This window comes from Microtus pennsylvanicus, chromosome 7, assembly GCF_037038515.1.
Source record: "Microtus pennsylvanicus isolate mMicPen1 chromosome 7, mMicPen1.hap1, whole genome shotgun sequence".
Lineage (NCBI taxonomy): Eukaryota > Metazoa > Chordata > Mammalia > Rodentia > Cricetidae > Microtus > Microtus pennsylvanicus.
Window position 1 is genome coordinate 43260196 of NC_134585.1, and position 22850 is coordinate 43283045.

Sequence of the window (22850 nt, forward strand, 5' to 3'; positions counted from 1 at the left end):
GATAACCCCACATCAGACAGAACTCCAAAATATACAAAGAACTCAAGAAATTTGTCATCAAAAAAATCCAATTAAAAAAATGGAATACAGACTTAAACAGAGAATTCTCAACAGAGGAATCTGAAATGGCTGAAAGACACTTAAGGAAATGCTCAACATCTTCAGAGAAACGCAAATTAAACAACACTGAGATTCCATCTTACACCTGTAAGAATAGCCAAGATCAAAAACACTGATGACAACTTATGCTGGAGAGGTTGTGGGATAAAGGGAACACTCCTGCATTGCTGGTGGGAATGCAAGCTGGTACAGCCTCTTTGGATATCAGTTTGGCGATTTCTCAGAAAATTAGGAAACAACCTTCCTCAAGTCCCAGCAATACCACTTTTGGGTATATATCCAAAGGATGCTCAACTGTGCAACAAGGACATGTGCTCAATTATGTTCATAGCAGCATTGTTTGTCATAGCCAGAATCTGGAAACAACCTAAATGCCCCTCGACTAAAGAATGGATAAGGAAAATGTGGTACATTTACACAATGGAGCACTACACAGCAGAAAAAAAATAATGACATTTTGAATTTTACAGGCTAATGGATGGAGCTAGAAAATATTATTTTGAGTGAGATAACCCAGACCCAGAAAGACAATTATCATATGTATTCACTCATAAGTGGTTTTTAAACATAAAGCAAAGAAAACCAGCCTACAAATCACAATCCCAGAGAACCTAGACAATCATGAGGACCTTAAGAGAGACATGAATCTAATCTACATGGGAAGTAGAAAAAGACAAGATCTCCTGAGTATATTGGAAGCATGGGGACCTTGGGAGAGGGTTGAAGGACAGGGGAGAGGCAGGGAGTGGAGCAGAGAAAAATGTAGAGCTCAATAAAAATTAAAAAAGAAGTCCTAAATGACTCTAATTCAAAAACTGAAGGATATGCAACATTAAAATACTTACAAGCAATCACTGGGTGCCAATCATCAACAATTTTCAACACTTACTGTATTACAGCCATTCTTCTTAGCTGGTAACTTGGGTACTAAAAATCCACTGCCACTCTTTTCTCTACTCTTTCCACCCACCCATCTATTAAGAAGATGCTCTCCAGCATATTCAGGGTGGTATGACTGCCAGTGTATTAAGAAACTCTTTTGTATCTGTTCGAGGTAGAACTGAGTTGCCTAAATGAACTCAATAAATATGAAAGTCTTTGTTGTCTTAGCACCTATGTAACTCTGGGTCTTTGAGGAAGTTATTTAACCTTATAATTTTTTTTCATTTTCCTCTTTATTGGAAAAATAGCATTAGAACAACTTTCTTCTTAGGCTATGGTAAGGATGAAGGGAGAATATTTGTGACCATGCTTGAGAAAAATGCCCCAAGTATATGAAAATGCCACAACAATTTTCTCTCAGATATGAGGAATGCCTAAGACACTGGCACATGTGTGGATTTTCTCCCTTTTCCCACCTCTCTTTTCCTCTCTTTTGCTTTCTTCTTCTGTCCTGGGTTTCTTCTTATGGAACCCTTTAGAGACAGAAGTAATCATCTAACAAGCTCGTACAGCTTCCAGTATTGAAAATGGTGTCTTTTTTGCATCCTGTGCATCTTTCCCACACTCTTGTCTATAAATATAGACAGAACAAACCAACCTGTAACTGTTTTCCTAGTCTACTACTACAAAATTCAGAACACTTTTGTTTGTTTGTCCAAATGGGAGCATAATTTAAAAAAAACAAAGATTACTTACAATTTGAGATTAAGAAAAAGTAAAAAAAAAAAAACTGTTAAGCAAGTTTCAAAAGCACCACTAAACCGAGGAACTACCTGGGCCATTATAAGTGCTATGGTACAAACCTGTAATTCTAGCACTTTGAGGAAGTATTGTGAATTCCAGGCCAGGCTGGGCTACACTGCAAGACCTTAGACACATAAACAGACAGACAGACTGAGGGACACTGAATTCCAGCATTCGGACTGAATTGAAATTAAAGTTCAACAGGAAGACAAGATTTTAAATAAATTATTTATGTTTCTAGCACAATTTTTAAAATTTAATCTGAAATTTTCTCTTCCTCCAAAAGGACAGTCTGGTTGAAATTTCAAAAAAAAAAATGTAGACAAGATCTCTGGAGTAAATTGGGAGCATGGGGACCTTGGGGGAGGGATGAAGGGGAGGGAAGAGGCAGGAAGGGGAGGAGAGAAGAATGTAGAGCTCAATAAAAAAACTGTAGAGAGGAAATCAACTGATACTCTACTAATACTTGACCTAGTGGCCTGGCATTTAAGACACATCCTTACTAGGATCTGACAATTCCAAGTAATTCAATTTCAAAAATCTTGATAGCCAACAAGTTACATAATCTCACTTGTAATATCCGAACATGAGTTGATATTATCCATACATTAATCCACAGGAGCTAGCTCATGTGTCGCTATATTTGAAATGTACACACACACACACACAAAGGAAGAAACTCAGACTAGAAGCTTTGAACTGTAAAACAAAGGGTAAGGGTGGCTCCTGACACACTAAATAATATACAAATAGACATCCGCACCAAGTTAATCACAACAAAATACACATGTCAGAGTAACAACTAAAATCCAGCCAGTTGCTTCTCTCGGAACAATGGGGCTTTGTTCGTCACTGGCAAAAACTCTTGGAAATAGCAGGTATAGGTTTTGAGGTGCTGGCTTTCTTTAGAAAAGCCTTTGGGTTTTGCAAAACAAGTAAGGGATAGTTGATTGGAGAGAGACTTGAGGAACCTAGAAAGTAAATGCCATCTCTTTGCAACCCAGAGACAGACAAATGCCAAGTCCTGATGAAGGACCAAATCAGCTATGAGTAGTGGGCATGCTGAGAACTGGGACTACTTCACTCTGGGGAGGTATTATTTACCATATAACTGAGCATCTGAACATCTCAAACTGATCCTTAGCTTCCTGTTTCCCAAGCTGAATTTTAAGTTTTTGTGTCTCTGTGTTGACCATTCCCTGCCCCTACTATATCTGTACACACTCCTCCACTCACTCGGAACAAATTTTCATTTTTTATATTACTGGGAACTGGAATACTTCCTGTTCTTTCCTACATCCATCTTGATTTCAGCTGGGGTTTTTTTTCTAATTTTTTTGTTTTATTATTTCGTGTGTTTTGCCTGCATGTACCCCTGTACCACATTCACGCTGTGTTCCCAGAGACCAGAAGAGAACCTCAGATCCCTTGGGATACTTGTGAGCTGCCATGTGGATGCTGGAACTAGAGCCCCCGACCGTCTGGATGAACAGTGCCAACGCTCTTAACCACTGAGCCGTCACTGCAACTCCATCTTTCTAATTAATCCAGGGAGTTCCAGAGGAAAGCAAAGCTCATCTACAGTGAGACCTAGCCCTCCACTCACCAGCACCCACAAGCTGCCACCTTCCTCCCTATGCAGGCAGTGGAGGTGCGCGTTCATAGGGTGAATAGGGAGAGGCTGTTGAGACGGGAACACATAAATTCACCATTTTTCTGAGATGCCAAAGCTCTGTGCGGTGGAACCCTTCCATGTCTCTCTCTCTCTCTCTCTCTCTCTCTCTCTCTCTCTCTCTCTCTCTCTCTCTCTCTCTCTCACACACACACACACACACACACACACACACACACACACACACACACTCTCTCTCTCTCTCTCTCTCTCTCTCTCTCTCTCTCTTTCTCTCTCTCTACTCACATCAGCGCCTGGTGTGCCTGGCTTGCCTGGCGCTCCTGGCTTGCCCGGGTCTCCAGGAGGACCCTAAGAAGGAGAGGCAGGGAAAGAAAATAAAGCAAATTTAAGATTCTCCAAACACACACGGCTACAAACATATCTCAAGGAAGGAAGTGAAGTGCCATGACGCCAGTCAACTTACCGGAGGGCCCACGGGACCCTTTGGACCTCGGTCACCCTGAAGACAGAGAAAAGAGTAAAAGCAATAGGTAAGCAAGAGTAAGTAGCTGCGGACCCACGGGACAGTCTCAGGCGTGCACACCCCAAAATTATGGAGCGAAGCCAGGATGAGGGCATAAAGATGAAAGTTCATGCCCCATGGGGCAACAGGTCTAGGTCTCCTCTATAACAATCCCCAGGTTACAGTATCCAACCCCGAACTTTCACTGGCACCTCTTCTTGGGGGTGACAGGAAGGGGTCACGAGGTGCTTTCTAAAAACTCATCCAAAGCCAAAGAAGTATGGGAAAGGTCTGTCTTGTAGAACAAAGAAGATACAAACTTACATCAATGCCATCTATGCCCGGAACTCCAGGAGGCCCAGGAGGCCCTGGAGGCCCCTGCTCACCAGGAGGACCTCTCTGCCAAAAACAACGCACAGGAATTAATGAAGAACACTGTGCACCATCGAGAGCAACTGAGCAAGATCTCGCCACCCCTCCATCCCCACACACCCCGACAAGAACGCCTCTCTGATGGGATAAGTTTTAGAACCAAAATATAGTATGTTTCCACCTCCTATGAGATACACTGTCCATGGTGCAGTAGAATTAATGCCTACAAATTAATGCCTACAAAGTTCGCTTGGCACCACTTTCTCAGAAGGCTTCAGAAAGACAGAAATTGCGAAGAAGAAGCGGGTATCTAACATTCCCCCAACAGAAACTAAGAAATGACTATGGGGGTCATTGATAGCGTTACTGCAGGTCAGTCTTGTCTCGAATGGAGCAGGTCAGGCTCGAGCAGTCCCAGGACAAACAGTTTCTTTACAGCTGCAAGCCTTCCTTTGTCCAGTAGACTGGGAGCTCGCTGCGTGCGTGGGGGTAAGAGGGGTGGGGGTGGGGGATTTAGGTTTGGGAGGTATGGCTTGGTAGAGTCCTGAATTCAGGAGCCTGACTTTGTTTCACATGACACTCCCTGACAATAGGTGTTTGCGCCTTGCTTCCAAAGTTACACAAATTTCAGAAAGACCCTTCGCTTTGCCAACCCTGTGGTCCCTTGTCACAAGCAGGCTACTGTTTCGAAGGGTCTGTAGGGAATACTGGCGCCTGAAACGTATTAATTTGTTGCTTTAGGGAATGTGTTCCCCCCTCTGCTTCTAGAGGGAGAGGGAATGGTGAGAGAAGGGGGAGCGAGAAGAAGGCTGCTTTCATCAAGAAAGACTTTGTTTTCCTGAACTCCGAGGACCAGACAGGTTACAATGAGGTCTCTGTAAGTGAAACCTCATACCTCCCCTGGCCTCCCTGCCTGGCTGCTGCACTCTCGCTTGCCAGGGGTGGGGTGGGGAAAGACTCGGGAGACATTACTAGAGTTCTAAAGGGATCCAGGACCGCCAGGCTTCATTTCTGAACTGCTAGCAAGATCTTGAGGTTTAGTGGTTTCCCTCCTGTGGCAGGAAAAAGCTTGCTCGAATTTCTGCCTTGCCCATCAACCTGCCCTTGAATAGGACCGGGATTGAGGGGAAGGATAAGTAAGCAACAGTAACAACAAACAAACAAACAAGAGGCAGATTTAAGCCCTCCAGTACTGTGCCTTTAGTGCCAGTGTTCGAGTGGGAGAAATGGCCCCCTTTCCCACATCAGTGGGTCCCCCGAGGTTCCGACTTGGACCCTACTTGCTGGAGGTACTCCAGGCTGCAGGGCAGCTGGCCAGAGAGCCCTAAGAGTGCTCTGTGCCTTCTCACCATACACTTGGAAAATGCAGCATTTTTCATTTTTTTCCCGTTCCCAGCTTACCTCGTCATCAGTGGTCTGACTGGGCTGTAGACAAAAAGATGGAGAGAAAGTGAGCAAGCACCCGGCAAACCCACGCACAACTTACTTGAGCAGCACAGAAGCAGAGCCCTGACAGCAGCAGTGGCAACCCAAGTGCTCCAGGGCCCCAGGCAGTCCAGGCCATCCTGGTTGCTCTCTCCTAATCCTCTGGCGGGGCTCTGCAACCTGATGCCTTCCAGACTCCTTGACCCAGCTGAGCACTGTAAAGTGGCACTTGGACATTCAAATGCACTGGGAGTAGAGGTTGCAAAGGTGCCCTGCTAAGGGGACCTAGGTTCCTCCTGTTTATGAATGGCCTGGAGAGGGTCCTGGGGATTGGAGGAGAGCTAACAGGTCTGGGAGGAGGGATAGAATGACAACGGTCCCCTTTAACCCTTTCCTGGCAGCTGCACCCAGCTTGAATGCACACCCCTCCTCGGTGTGATTGCTGACTGTGCCAGGAGCCTGCCAAGGGTCTGTGCCTTACAGAGGAGCAGACTTCCAGTGCTTCTGGAGATGCTGAGCTGCCAAGTGTAGCAGACACTGGCCTGTTCAGGGATCGCTTCTGCCCCCAGGTTGCAAGAAGGACCTGTGTTTCTTTAATTCCAAGCTAGTCAGTATAGCAAGGCAGACTCTAGGGAAAGAGAAAGTGGGAGGAGAGACCTAGAGAGATTGGCGCTGAGGAGAAGGTGAGGTGGGGAGAAGTCGCTTTTGCAGGTGGTTCAAGGACTCACCGTGCTTCTGACTGGCAGCTCATGACATGTTTCTCTCCTGGGTCTCAGTGGGTCGCAATGAATCAGCATCCACTGGAGTTCAAACTGGCGAGAGACGGGAGAGATCAGGTCAAAGAGGAGTGTTTCGTTGGGTTTTTTTTAATATGCTCTATAATCCTTAGCAGAACAGCAAGCACAGCTCTTAATTTTTCCTGAGCAGAGTTTTTAGTGGAGTTGTCCGGAAACCTTTCCAAATTCCTCTGCTCATTGGCAGGAAATGTCCTTAGCTTTGATTCGCTCCAGTGTAGCCCTAGCCGGGAAGCAGACCATTGGCACTGACTTTCCATTTCTTGTTGACCGAGGTTTTCTGTCCCACCCAGTCCTGCAGCCATTAAGTCCCAAAGAAACACACACAGGTCTACATTAATTATAAAACGGATTGGCCCATTAGCTCAGGCTTCTTATTAACTCTTATAACTTACATTAGCCTATTATTCTTGAGTGCTGTGGGACAATGGTCTTTTACCCTGTCACTTGTATTATTTTTAATAAAATGCTGATTGGCCAGGAAATATAGGCAGGAAATAGAGGCAGGGCAATGAGAACAGGAGAATTCTGGAGAGAGGAAAGCTCAGTCTGGAGTCTTGACCCAGATGCAGAGGAAGCAAGATGTGACAGCCTTGCTGAATAAGGTACCAAGCCACGTGGCTAACATAGATAAGAATAATGGGCTAAGATAAGTTATAAGAGTTAATAAGAAACCTGAGCTAATGGGCCAATCAGTTTTATGATTAATATAGACCTCTGTGTGTTTCTTTAAGACTTAACAGCTGCAGAACTGGGCAGGACAGAAAACCTTGGTCAACAATTTCTGTCCTGGCCACACCCTCTAGAAGTCGATGCTATTAAAACATGGTCCACAGGAAACACACTCTAAAACTTCACCTGGGAGATTAGAGACAGAAATAGCAAGAGGTGACTACAGAGAAAACAGATAAAAGAAAGAAAACTTACTCCTGAAGAAAACATCTTCCATAGAATAGTGGAGAAATCTATGTTGGAAGAGAGTTCACACTATTTCAATTCTGTATATGAGTACTCATGTTTGAAGAGAGATAAACTTTTAAAGACTTGAAACCTAGTCCTGACAACTTCTAATGCTCTCAGTAGGCTGTTAAGGTAGAAAGATTTAAACAAGGAAGAAACAGAGGAAGCCAAGGGTTGCCAGGTCTAAATCTGAAGATAGTCTTAAATGAAAGACAAGAAAACCTGCGAAACCCACCAGAAGGCGAAAGACATGCTAGCCCGTCTTCTGGGGAGGTAGGTTCCTTGCTGTGCAATCAAAATTAGCTCCTTCTTCCTTGGTCAGTAAGTTCTACTGGCCCTAGGCAGCTGGTTAGGTGGCCAGGTCTCAGATCTAAACACCATGGCCTTCTTTTCAGCCCATCGTGATTCCCTTTCTTTCCCACCTGCCGAATGGATTCTAGAACTCCCAGCTCTAGAAAGATATGAGATACCTGTTTCCCTACTGCTGCACGCACACACACACCCAGAGTTGAGATTTGGATGTAGAAAATAGGTAGAAAATTAAACCTGAGACAAAACAAAGAGAAGTCGTCCACTTCCAAAGAATGTAGGGAGAGAAAAGCTGAGGGTAAGCGGGTAAGTGCCCCTCTTACAAGGAGGTGAAAAGGACAAGAGTCAAATGAAATAAAAACCCTGAGCAGCCATCAGGACAGACGTTAAAATGGAAATCTACAGATTGCATGGGCACTGTGCTGGGCTGACTTAACAATAGAATGAAGACATTCCTCAAAAAATTTGCCAAGCTTTAAAGAAACCACTTTGGCGAAACACTACCTTTATCAGACTAGTCTTGTTTACTGGGGGAAAAAATTGAGTTTTCCTTTCAGTTGCAATAGTAGTTTTAAAAGGAAGATGAGAAGAAGAATTGAAATGAATTTTGACTTAATGACAGTGGAATGCATGTCACTTAAGGTTGGGCACAGACAAACTGTGAAGAAGTCAACTCACTTGTAGCGGCTCATAGAGCCGAGAAAGGGCAGGTTTCTAAATGTCTCAGATATTAAATTAATAGTTTTTTCTTCTACATCTCCCAATATTTCTGAATAATGCACACTATCTCCATCATGTGACATATTGTTTGATACAGGTAACCAATATATTTGTCAACCGATCATCTATATTAAAGAGGGATAGAAGCAAGAACTAAAAATTAAAACTGTACATTTTAATTCTATCATCTTCTAGAACCACCAGAGCTAAGCTAAGAACCTTTCATTAAAGAGTCAAAACTTTCCCTATTTGTGTGCTTGTTATAGAAACACACCCAGAAACATCCTCTGAAGATCAACAGCTGTGCCTATACGCAACTGCATATTCACATGCATGGCAAAATAGCACATGGGAAAGAGAATTATCGCTCTTTTTCTCCAACAAACTACATAATACGAAAATATATATTTCTCATCCCCAATCTTCAAAATAGAAGACTACACCACACAATTTTATTCACTAAGGCCTGTGTGGATTGGTTATGCAAACTCGGTATGCACTGCAGGTCCATGAAATACTAGTTTTGAAAAGTGATCACCCTGAGGAACATTGATCAGATGGCTATCCAGGGAATGTAGATCCTTCTTTGAGATAGTTCGTCAATGTTACCTCTTCCAAACCTGAAGTCATTCTTTAAGCTGTCATCCTAAAATTGTAAAACGCTCTGGATAAATTGTTGCACCTGTTTAAATATGCAGAAAATGCAATTGTGGCACAAAAAAATGGAGAAATGAAATGTATTTCATCTGTGAATACAAGCTGGGCTGTTCAAAGTGATCAAGGGTTTCCGAACACATCTGCATATCCACATAAACACCTCCTACGCACTAATAATCAGCTATACAACAACCATTTTTTTGGCAAGCAATATGAATTCCAATTTGCATGCTAATTATTTTGAAGGAAGATTGGCAGAGTGCTTTTGTAACAGTCACTTTCATTATGCAGCCAAAATGCTGATTTCTCATTTTCATACCTGGGATCCTCGTGCTCTTTGAATAGTCCCTGACAAAACATACGTGACAAACATTTTAACTTGGGTTTTCAGTCAACATTTCAAAGCCTAGGATAAAGCAAGCACGGAGGAGACAGGGTATGGAAGCCAGATAGCACCCATGCACAAACAGTTTCCAGTCTGTAAGATGAGGGGAAAATGCGAATAGAGAACTAGAACCTTCTAAAAAAATCTATGAAGGCAAGATGCGCCTCAGGAAATGCCGTTGTTTGCAACAGGAAATTCTTCTCCTTCTCTCAGGGAGAATGGGATGATGTGAATGGAAAGTCCTCACACCTGTGCAGATTTGGCCTTATCCAAATGTTTCATCTCTAAAAAACCTTCAGAGAACTTCATTTCTGAAGCTAAGATAGTGCTCAGCTAATGGAAGGACGTTAGCGTTGGGGCCCAGATGCCAACACTCTAGTCTTTATTAATCATGTTACAACCATGGCTACTTATTTTGCTAGGCTGTTGAGAAAGATTAAGTATTTGAACTCAATTCCAGCTAACTTAGAATGGTACAAGTTGTGATTTTTGTTAACGAAATTATTTTGACAATTTGCTGGTACTAAGCACCTAAGCTAATTTTTGCTGACAAGATCAAACCTTCATCCAGCTATCCAGTCAATACTGAGGGTTCAGATCTTATCCTGATGTGCCACTTTTGCTGAGATGTTGCCTTCTTCCATCATCAAGAAATGTCTCCAGATGGCACTTCCTAGGCACTGAGCAGGAAGTTCTGGACTGCCTCAGAATCAAGTGTTGTGTAAAATGAGTCGTGTGGTTCAGACGTAGTGCAGTTCAGACACAGTGCTGGAAATAGAATTAAATATGGGCAGAATGGTGACAGGAGAAGATGTCCTACCTGGAGTTAGCACACTGGGAATATATTCATTTACTAAATTGTGTGTTTGGATATAAACATCATGGAAGACACAAAATATTACTTAAGGGTGTATATGTACTGAAAAAGTATTTTTAGCAATACTGCTAAAGCACTTGAGATGGTAAAATGTTTTCCTAGCTAAAGCCATCATGTAACACATAATGTGAATAGTTCCAAATGGCAAGTGAGATTTTCCCATACAGCAATGAAAGACTAAACCCGGGGTTTTGGAGAGAGGGTCTAGGACAAAGCCCACGGGTAGGACAGAGGATGCAGAGGGGGACTGGGATTAGCTGGGGCAGAGCACGCATCAGGGCTTTCCACACTATGAATTCTAAGCTGAGGAATTTCAATGCTCGAGTGTGAGCATCAAAGATTTTTCTTCAGTGGATAAATATGGTAACAAGTGGGTGGAATTCGAAGGGAGTTTCATGAAGAGTCCGTTGATCATGCATGTCTGATACTTCAGGCAGGAAGCTATTACAGTAGGCTTCAAGAAGTCCTACATACTGCGCTATTGACAATGCATCCTAAGGTATCTGCCAAGTGGAAATAAATCCCTCTCCTAATTCCACAACCTGTCCAGCTCCTGTTCAGTTATCTGTACCTCCTTCTACAGAGCTCAAAACAATCTACACTCGGTCTCCAACACTTCTCCACATTGGCTCTTGAATCCTTTCCAACTTGATTTCCACTCCCACCAGGCCAGCGGATCTTTGATCCAACCATTCTCATGGGTCTCTAAAACCAACAGGCAACTGCCAGTCATCCTCTTATGTGACTTATCCAGCATCTGAAACAATTCTTGTGTCATTCACTTTGAATCAGTCTTTCCCCTCAACTTTCAGGACACAACAATCTACTTCACTTCGCTATCACAGCCACTTTTTTTTATTAAGTCTTTCCTCATTATGGCAATAATCCTGGACATCTCAGAAGTCAGTCTTCAGTCCTACACTTATGACTTGACGTGATGGCTTTCATAATGCATAAATGTTCACAGCTCCCAGGGTTCAGTTCCCGTATGATCCTGGCTCGTAAACGCCAAAAGCTCACAGCTAACAGCCTGCTCAACGTCTTGCCTCAGAAGCTTAATGACATGACTCTGCAACCTCATTGGCTGTTTCTCATTTCCTCTCCTGGTCTCCCTGCTTTGCAAGTAGCACTCAAATATCAGGTAACACCCATCCTTGTCCCTTGTCACTCATGTTCTCTCTTCCTGCAACCTTCCTCTCTAAGGTATCTTCAGGCCATTACCTCAGGTCCTTAAAGCTACCTCAAAAGTGTTTACTCCTGAATGAGCCCAAGCTCAACCTTCCATTTCGCTTTCCCTGATAACATTTATGATTCCCTGGTACACTATGAACTATTCAGCTCCTCCTTGTGCCTCTCCCCAGAATGTAACCTCCATTTAGGCATTAACTTTTGTATTTCTTAGTCACATAAAGTACACCTGTAACTTAGTAAATATTTTTTAAAAATAGTTGTTTAATATTAATAACAGCCAAGCGTGGGTGGTGCATGCCTTTAATCCCAGAACTTGGGAGATAGGGACAAGCAGATCTCTGTGAGTTCAAGGCCAGCCTGGTCTTCAGAGTGAGTTCCAGGACAGGCATCAAAGCAACAAAGAAACCTTGTCTCAAAAACAACTTAAAAAAGGAATATTAATACAGAACACAAGGATTGTACATTGCTTACATCACTAAAACCATAGCTTCGTATATTTCTCAAATACCAGAAATGATGATTACAACATCAAACATCATTTTTCCCAGGTTATTGTTCATGAACCTTACACTGTTTTCACATTTTCATGTAAAGTGACCCAGTGCTACAGAGTAAAGAAAAAGAGAGCTCCTCTAGCAATGGTTTTTCCCACTCAGTCATTTTTCTCTAAATCTGAAGGAAAAAAATTACAGCAAGGCCTCCGAGATACACTTCACATAGCATCAAATCCGCCATGTTCTATGGTGATTTATTGGGAATATGCACAGGTAAAGAGAAGAATGATTTGAGTTATATATGGGGAAATCCACATAAACTTTTATCCTCCCTCAAACAAGACCAAACTCCCAATGCAGTGCATCCCTGGAAAGGGAGAACGGCTAACTTTGTTTTCTAATAGAGCTGTACCAAATAACTCTCCCAGGCAATCATGTTGACAACAAACAATAAAGAACCTGTCATAAAGTAACATGTTCTCATGGTAATCTGCCAGGGAACCACGCTTTGCAGCAGGATAAATGGCACCATCCTAAACTACAGGCACAGGGGAGAATAGGAAATGAGGAATTTATTGCTTTGAAATCAAAAATAACAAACTTATAGATATGCAAAGGGAAAAATACAAAATTCTCTGAGCCCACTAAATAACTATAAATGATGAGAATGGGTTTGAATTGTAGCCCACAAGAATGTTCATGAAAGCTTCTTGAAATTGTTTTCTTTTTCCAATTTAGAAAAAGAGAAGGAACACGAGATAGGATGGATGGGGAAAGTCACAAACAGCTACAACATAAGCGAGTCTTACGGCATTAGTGATCCATCAAATGTCTAGGTTCCATTTTTGTTATGCAGTTCTTATACCTACCTTTGATAGCTGATAATGCCTGTGGAGAGGATAACTTGCTTTTGGTTTATTTACAAAAGAAAAGCAAGGATTGACCCTGAAACAAATATTCAACCAATAGAACATGTTGAAGATTAGAAATAATCCAATTGTATTGGGAAAATACTAAAAAATGTAGATGTTTTTCTGGTTTCAAGCTATTTCATGTTATTTTTAACTTGAAAAAACCCTTAGAAAGTGACACTGAGTACTTGCTGTCCCAAACTGAGAGACAGGTGACCCACTATTATGAGTTTTCTGCTTCTTGAGATACATGCATATCACTAGCCATTGCCCTTTAAGACCTTAAAGGAAGTAGCTAATTGGCGGTGGTCTTCAATAATTCCCAAGGACTTCCGCCTTTAGGAAAATTGATGCAAAACCCAAGATGACAGGCTATAAGGTAAAAACAGGGTCTAGGCCAACTCAGGGGCACTTGGATTTTGAAGACTTATGCTTGACTGCTTTAGTTCTAAACCATGAGGGGTAGTATAAAAAGTCTTTAGACATTTGGAAAGGAATAAATTGGTATATATGAGTTTCCAAGTGAGAATCCATCCATGTCAAATACCGTTTTTTCTCCTCTCCAGGATTCTCTTGGACACCATCTCCTTTAATAAGGAGACCTTGGGTTATCTTATAAAATTATTCTAAAGATCAGAAAGTTAGAAAAACAGGATTTTGAAAACATCTAATTGTTATATTAAAGACAGTGAAATGATTTCTTCAAGGAACATGGACTACTCTTGTACACTCTTCTCCTAAGAAGGATAAGGAGAAAAAAAAGAGGAAGAAGTATCGGGTAAGAAGAAAGTAGATAAGGAGCTGGAGGAAAGGGAAGAGGCTAAATTAGGGAAAAGTTTGAGTATGATAATATCATTTTGATGTTTTTGATGGAAGCAGAGTTTATTTGTTAGCCTATAGTTTCCATATAATTATCAATGTTACCATACCACAAACACCACTTAATACTGAACTTTAGTGGGGATTTGGGCTCAGATCTTTTTTGTTTCCAGGAAGGGTCAAGGATCCAGAATTCATTCTGAAAAGGAAAGACTGCATGTGCCTATACCAAATTAATACTGGTGTCAGCATGATGACTTTAAAAAGCTGCTTACTATCCCAGAAGCACCGTGTAACACTCAGATGCATTCCTACATGTGAGGAAGAAAACGGAAGATGATAACATAAACTTCTACGCACTGAGGTGTGAGACTAGGTTTTTCAGAAAATCTATAACTAGCCAAAGGATATACAGCATAGCAAAGTAACACTGAGACTTTGCTACACTGGAAATAAAACAATTGGAAGGCATCTTTAATAGTATCCAGAAACCAGAATTATAAGATCTTGGAGTGTTTTTAAGGTCAACAAATCCATTTTTTAATCAACTGATACTCAGTGCCTTGAGAAGGCATTTAGGCCTTCACTCCCTAGCCCGGGTCCAGAAATGGCACTGGCATCGCAGAGGCTTGTGTTGTCTGAAAAACACTCCAGGGTCATTTCAGAGTTCCTGCTACACAGAATTTGAGCATTTCACAACAGTGGCCGCATCGGCTTTCTAACCCAGCCGCTTGAAGCGTGATGACTCAGGAGGTGAAGAAATGCTTCCTCAAGAGTCTACGAGCCAGAGCAGCAATGTGGCAGCTGCAAATCGCTCCCTGTCTATCACAGAATATAGAAATTTCACACCAGCCTTCACACTCATCACCGCGCTTCCTGTAAAAACAAGTCATTTGAACAATTCCATTACTGAGATCCCCGAAAGCCTCTTTTTCCCAGAGAAGTGCGCAGAAACAATTCAAAACTACCATGTCACCCTTGCTCTCTCTGTGACATAGACTCTGTGACTAGAATATAACAGCTCCATGCAGTAGGAGAGCTGTATTAGCATCAACAGTTTATTTATATTGAATTTTATCCTCTTCTGTTTCCCCCAAAGAATCCTTGCCCTCTAAGGTTGTATTTTTAAATTATTGTCAAAATGCTATGAAAGAATTGCTACTCGAGTGTTCAAAATGATAGAGCTAGAAGGTGCTAGCTGATACAATTGTGATGTCACTTTCTTACTTCCATCACAATGGATTTCTCCAGCAAAACAATGAATAGAGTTTAAAATTCTATACTTCAGGTAAGAGCAATGGTTCAGTAGTTTAAAACCTGCACAGCTTTTGCCGAGGACCAGAATTCGTCTCCCAGCACCCACATCGGTTATTCACAACATCTGTAATTCTAGCACCAGGGAATTCAATGCCCTCGGATGTCTATTACACAAAGTCTAGTTCTAAGTAAATACATCTCATGCCCTTTATATAATATAGCTTATCAAACATCATATGATTTCCTTACTTTACATCCTACCATCCGCATTCACTAGCCTTCACTTATGTCCCACAAACACTCCATTTACATACATACATGTTACTCAAATCAATTAGTGTCTAGACTTTTGAATGAATCCTAATTGTTCTTGTATTGTTTTCCCTCAGTCATCTTTACTGTTATCTTCCCTTCTTTTGCCGATCCAAATCCTTCCCTTTCAAAATTTATTGCTTTCAAAAATGATAAACTCCCTGACTAACCGGATTCATGATTTATCTCTAATTTTTCTTGAAATTCATTATACATACATGGTATGTTCTGAACTAGTGTGGGTCTCCTCGTAAGTGGTCTCAAAGGCTATGGATGCTCCGAGTGAGTGTCTAACGCCTTAATTCCAAGCAGACCTTAACCTCCTTTAAGATTATGTGCTTCACTAAAAGTCAGTACTGCACATGGCACTCAAAGCTGGTGGTGAGTGCTTTCTGAATGAGTAGGGGGATGGATTTAACAAACCTTACAAAGTGAAGAACTGTTCACTGTATGCCCTGTAGCTAATGATCCAGGATGTTTGGGTGCTGAGCTTAGCCACCTGAGTTTGTCTTCAGCTAGAATTAGTGATGGAACTTGGTGGTTTTATACTCACAGGAACAGAAACCCGAGGATTGTCTGCAAGCTTCCCCAGCACAGCGAAGCCATCCGTCTCAATCTGGCCTCTTGGCTTTATAGGTAAGGACTCAATCCTGACGCAGTCGAGGAAAAGAGTGGCACTGGTCCTTTCCACACCAATCATGATCTTATGCCACTGGGAGTCGAACAAGGACGGCAAACGTGAAAAGTCTGCCGACTGGAGACTTCCATCCAGTCCTTTGTAGGAGAACGAGACAGACTTCGTTTGGCCGTTTATCTTCACACCAACTTGCTCCTTCCCTGAGGAATCCTGGATCTGCCAAATGTTCCAGTTCTTTTCAAGTGTGCTTCCAGTCATCCGGAAAGTGGTTAAGAAGGAATATTCTTCAGGCAGTCCACTGGGATACAAATGCCTGAGCAAAATTTGAAAATAATAAATATAAACCTTGTTTTCTGTGCCTATACATATTTACCATTTCTGGTGTTTGTGTTATTTTAGGCTCTAGCCCTGCAAAAGGGTTAGAGTGTAGGAAAACTATGCAGCATTTGTTCTCTGGTGACATCTTATACAGACCTTCATAGTTCAATCATCCATGCACATCAATGCTCCACCTTAAAATACACAGTTTTAAGAATCCCCTCCCTCATAACCAGTGAAGCCTCTCAACGATATTATTATTTATTCTACCCAAAGAGCCACCATTTAGCAATGCCACCCCACCCAAAACCACATTTTTTTTTTTGCAATGTTCGGGGCAACATTTCCTTCAAAAGTGAGGGAGGGTGATCATTTGAAGTCTAAATCAAATCTACTAGCTTATAAAAAAAACCATTTAATTCAACTGGATTTTAATTTTTTACACACACTAAAATTATTTGGTATTTTTATAATGGCCAGGCTATTCTCAAATTTTGCCTTCTGGACCCACATGTTGAGAATTAGTAACCAACTACCCAGCATCTCTTTAAAGGCTTCTTTACCCTAAGGATGGCGTTTCTAGGGATTTCAAGGATGATAGTGAAGCGGTAGCTCATTGTTGGTGACTGGAGGAATAACGGGCAGTGAGCGACCAGCACTTCCTTCTCCCCTCCAGCTCCACGCTTCCTCAGTCCACCTCCTAAAGTTACATCATAGTTACTTTCCTCGCTGCTTTAAATGGAAGCTAAAGCCAGCAGCATCCCTCAGACCATCCTTATCTGCCACCTATCTATCTACACTTATCTACAGATCTTCCGTTGAAGCAAGTCCTGCGGGGTTTTAAATACTAACGTCAGCTTTCAAAGTCTTTAAAGTTATTTCGTTTCATCTTCTTTGTATAAGAAAATTCCTCAACAAGAAAGAAACGCTAGGAAAACTAAATGTGAAATGTGTTTACTAATAGGAAAATTGAAAACAATTACTCACTAAGACGGAGAGTTCCAAACGACCTTCCTGAAGGTCAAACTTATGTGCTTAGCTCCTTCTTACAAAGGATGAAGGGAAGAAAGGCAAGAAGAAATATCACAATGGGTATTGATTTCATGTATATGACATTTGTTGAATTGAAGCATAGTGTGTGTGTGCAGGTGTACATGCAAGCACACATGAACACACGTGCGCGCGCACACACACGATTTTGTAAAAGTATACATAAGTTTTTAGAATGTGCTTTAAAAAAAAACACTTTAGAATACATTTGAGAAAGACAAAAGAACTATCTAAAGTCCTATTTTTTCCACAATAGAAGAACTACCACATCACTCCAAATATGTTTTTCTTCTTTTCCTTTTGTTTTGATTTTTTTTCAATTTATTTTTTTAAACAATCTTTTCTCATTTTACATACCAATCCCAATTCTTTCTCCCTCTCCACCTCCCACTTCCCCCCACCTTCCACCCACCCTACCCCCATCCACTCCAAACAGGATGGCCAAGATCAGATACTTGTTTTAAATATAATTTTTCTCAACTGGTTTGTCGCAGTTCCTTTGATTCCATATTTTTTGGAACTATGCCTATTCCAAAATAATCTCTAAGAAAAACCCCAAAGTTCTTCATTCATAGATATCCTCATTTGGAACACTCGCAGATTGCTTCATTCTTAGATGCACTGGCATACCAAGGGTGTTCATATGTGTGTGTCACCTCCCTCCACACATATGAAGAGCAAATGGTTATGTTCACAAGTGTAACTATGATTAATATGTTAATAATACTTTAGCATATACTATGTTAAGAGGTTAATAAAGAAAATTTGCCTCATTATTCATATGAATAAAATATACATATTTGTGTGTACCAAAGACTGTTAAATGTCTCTGAAGCCTAGTATACAGAACAGGCTGCCTAATGTATTTTTAAACACCTGAGATTCTGTTCTTGAAAATATGCTATGCCTATCAATAAGTAAACCCAACAGCATACATAATTTAAAAGAAGTTACGTCTATAAATGATTTATTGTATTCCAATCTTCACGAAGTTCCTTAAATGGAGAACCATGTGGGTTCAAATGAAAGATTCAAAAGTTTTTGAACCTTGAAATATTTGTTTATGACCTTAATACGAAGACAGCTAAGGTCTGTGCTGCAAGAGAAAACAAGCAGAGTAGGCTGTAAATAGCAGTTGAGAATGGAAAGCTATTGTGCCTAAAATAAAGAATAAACGGAAGCAGAATCATGTCTCTTGATTCTTCAGTAATTATAAAGACAAATAAGTAAAAATTGTGACTGTCTAGCATTGCTTTGTATGATACATTTCTCTCCCATGAAGAAACAGCCTATGAATGTTCTTTCACTGTCTCAGAATATTCTCTGGGGGAAAAAAAAAAGCATTTCTGCTCCCTGAGAATGATTCCAATCCCCTCCTTCTTTGTCATCTAGCTTTTGCGTGAGTAATTTAAAAAGAAGGAATGACATTCCATAGTGGATATGGACCCAGCTTTCATTATCCATTCATCAGTTGGAGGACATTCCCAAACCAATGGCAGCTTCCATTTCCTGGCTACTGTGAATAGGGTGGCAACAAGCACAGCTGAGCAAGTGCCTATCCCCAGAAAGACACGGTCAGGTGATAGATCTGTATTCAATTGCTTGAGAAAAATGAAGTTTTCAGGTAAATTATGAAACTAGAAAATATTATGTATGAGTGAAGTGACCCAGACCCAGAAAATCTAGAGCCTCATGTTCTCTTATTTGCCATTCTTGGCTCTGAATCTCTAGATATGTGTATATAACCTTGAATATCAGCAGGAAGTAGGAAGGGACTGTGGTGGTGGTGGACGGGTAAGAAGGGTCTCGTGAGAGAAGGAAATAGCATATGATACAGGTGAAATGAAGGGGGGACAGTGGGAAACAGAGGGGATGGCGTGGGAGAGGAATGGAAAGGGAATAATGGGCAGGGATAAATCACACTTGGGATATTTGGAAAAGCCATAGAATCACACTGGATTATTTTTACTTAAAAATACATATAGTATACATATGTATTTACATATGTATACTATATTTACATATAGTATTTTTAAAGTACATATGTATGTAGTCTAAATAAAGTTATGTCATGTGGTGATAATCAATACTGATCACCCTAAGAACTACAAACTATTTAACAAAAAGCCTAGTACTAGGCATGAGAAACCCGGGGAGTCAAGAGACTCTTCAAACAATGTAGTTATTGCCACTGCTCTTGGTTTCTTCCAAGAATTTGAAGGCAAGACTTTATTGCTGAAGATACCACACACTTTAGACACAGAACCTGGAGGATTTGAACTGGGTCTGACCTGAAATCTTTCTTCCTGAGGAAAAGCCTTATGCAAGGTGCCTAAGATGTATCAGTTGAGGGTTGACAATTCTTTCTTCTCTTCATTTCTGGTAGTCCTGGATCTCTGTAAGAGTCTCCATTGATTTCCAATGAAAGCTTCTTTAAGGAAAGGATAACCACTTATCTGTTACCAGAAGACCTTCACAGCTGTGCCGCCTACAGACCACAACAGTGACCAGCATGACAAAGGATTTCAAAAGTGCAATAGTGGCACCGCATCTTGGGGACAACCAGTTGTCATCTAATTGGCTTTAAGGCCTGCTTAATATGAGGGAATTCATGCCTGATACTGCAAACCTAGCCAACCACCTGTGGCTCGGGAGGTCATGGACCCTGTAGGAGAACTGACTAATGGCACTTTCCTAAACCAGTGCAGTTTCTAACTCCATTCAAAATACATATCCTTCTGTTCACATACACAGAAGCGCAGATCTCATTCCTCATCACATAAGCATATGAAGACTATTTCAGGAGGAGAAATGAGAGGGAACTGGGAGCGGGACACCAGCAGAGTACATGATACACATGTATGAAAATTTTGTGATGAAACCATTAGCTTGTACAATGGACATATGTAAAATAATAATGACTCCAAAACCATATAGTAATCTTATTGATCATACCATATGCTGATAGTGTAAAACCTAGATCAGAGAAGGGTATTTGTTACAATGACACAGCTATTCAATTCACATATACCAAAGAACCTCAGCAATAAAGAATTTACACGTTAATTCCAAGAAATGATAGCAGTAAAATGAAAGCTGTATGCATATCTCCATCAGTTTTTCTGTTATAATTATTTCCCTTTTGTGTGTGTGTGTGTGTGTGTGTGTGTGTGTGTGTGTGTGTGTGTGGTTCTGTTTCAGCACTGAGACTCTTGAACAGCTCCACTGTGAGCCTTCAAACCACACTGCGGCTCCTGGTTAAATTTATGCCTCACTTCTGGTGCTTTTCACAGAGGGTCCTTTCAGTCAGAACCAGACAAATTACAGAAAAACAGAAATCAAAATACTAAGAACATATCCCGAATTGATGTCTAATGGTCTCAGGGATGTTTTCATTCCTGGAATGGAAAGTAAATTACCAACCTAACATGAAGAGCAGCATTCAGGTGCTAATGATTGATAGGAACACATTCCTTTGGCTTTCTTTCTTCTTTAGGAGTTTCTGGTGATTTAACCCACTGACTAATGAAAGCCAGGTAAGTTCTACCACTGAGCTGTACCCCAAGCCCGCCCTTCATCTTAAAATAATCCAAGAACTACCGAAAAGTAAAAAGTCCTCTAACATTGCATTGCTGTAAGCATTTCCAAATGCCTTTAAGGAGGCTCATTAGGGCCCTTTCCGATGGGTTACCTTGTTGGGATCCTGAAGTCTACATCACTCCCAAACTTGTAAGCCACTTGTAGTGCCGTGGACCCCACCACCCTCTGGACCATTCTTCGGGATGCAGCTCTCTCGATTTGGAACTGAGAGATCAGGTCAAACCCTACAGAAAGAGATAAGGAAAGAAAGTTGGAAATGAGACTGGTTATGTCCCCTCCCCAAATAGATTATATTTGGAAAGCTTGAATTTCCAGTATGATACAGGGCTACTTGCCTGGCAAGTCATCTTGGCCAATCCTGATCTTGGGGCACAGTTCAGTTCCACCATTGGGACTGGCAGGAACCCCTGCAAAGGTAGTGCCATGTCATCCAATCTATCCACTACAAGATGTTAATTAATTAATTTAACAGTTACTAATATTAAAACCAAGCAACTGCTTAAAATACAATGTTATACAGCTTTGCTTATAAGTCATGTGTTTAGCTTGAACTCAATGCCTCAGTAATTAGAATTTATTCACCTTCAGCTTCTCCTGAAGGGATAATAATTAATGATGGAAAAATGTTCCTGCCTGGAAAAGGGGATTTGTTCCGTGTAGAACCAGAGCTACACAGTGTCCTGGATGGCACAGGTCAGAAGCCTGTCTGGAAAATTTCTGGTGGTTTAGCCTAGAAATATTGCTTAAATACCACAGATTCTAAGCATACAATGACATGACAGAGTCAGCCTTGAGACACCTCAACGGGACTCCCAGACAAGTGAAGTTCTTGGGGAATCATCACCATCAAAGATGAGTTTTTATAACTGCAATGCCCCCTCCTGCATTGATGAGATGTCTTAGACTTCACACACACACACACACTACCACCACCAACAACAACCCCCCCCCAAAAAAAAGGCAGAAGCAGCAAAATGTTTCAATAAAACCTAAGCTTTGGCCTACCCAGCAAAAGTACATCAAATATTTTTTTTCTTATCCTCCTGACCCCAGTGTTTTGAGGAAATCCATCCACCTACCCATCCATCCACTCCAGCATTCACTCAACATGTACCATTCACTGTCTGAAGAGGCATCATGCTAGGCTCTAGAAAAGGCATAGCTGTTCTTCCTGCTTACTGAGCTCAGTGCGGACTCCCTTTCCAGGCTCAACATTGTACAGGACAACCCATCAGTGCAGAACAAGGAGGGAAGGTGTAAAGGACTGCTGGAGGCATAACCAGTCTTCACTCAACCACAGCCCAGCGCCATCACAGCCCAGCACCATCACAGCCCTGCCTGCTTCCAGTAGCAAGAGCTACTTCAAACTCCATAAACCATGGCTCTTACTTGGACGACGCTTAGGAGTTGCAGATACCCAGGGTCCCAGAAAACTGCATGCAAAGAAGAAAACTGGAATCTTCCTGAAGAGGAGAAAACAAGAAATGACCCAAATGGGAATTCCTTCCTATGGGAACTTGCCAAACCTGACTGATGGCGGCAACCAAATCCCAAAAACCTCACAGATGGCAGCAACAAAATCCCAAAGCATACCACTGCCTTCATTTCCATTTTGAAAGCTAAGAAATTTTGCAGATAAAAGCATTTCTGACTCCTACTGTCCCAATCACACATTCTCAATGTCTCCCTGTCTCACTTACTATACTACTTCTTGTCTCTGCTTTCTTTTATCTCTGCTTCCTGCCTCTCTCTTCCCATAGCTGCCTCTTATTTTCCTATCTCAAATGCTTACTCACTTGCTATATTTTCTCATCTGTCTTT

General features: G+C 41.5%; 1 protein-coding gene across 1 annotated transcript in view; it reads right to left on the reverse strand.

The window, feature by feature from the left end:
• Positions 1-22850, reverse strand: part of Col9a1 (collagen type IX alpha 1 chain) — an 83713-nt gene that overhangs the window by 60716 nt on the left and 147 nt on the right. The window contains exons 2-10 of the mRNA XM_075978896.1: positions 22419-22492; positions 21365-21436; positions 21121-21253; positions 15978-16374; positions 6467-6550; positions 5715-5738; positions 4266-4340; positions 3903-3938; positions 3725-3787 (exon numbers count right to left, since the gene is read on the reverse strand). Of these exons, the coding sequence (XP_075835011.1) occupies positions 3725-3787; positions 3903-3938; positions 4266-4340; positions 5715-5738; positions 6467-6550; positions 15978-16374; positions 21121-21253; positions 21365-21436; positions 22419-22492 (958 nt within the window). The remainder of the gene's footprint in view (positions 1-3724; positions 3788-3902; positions 3939-4265; positions 4341-5714; positions 5739-6466; positions 6551-15977; positions 16375-21120; positions 21254-21364; positions 21437-22418; positions 22493-22850) is intronic.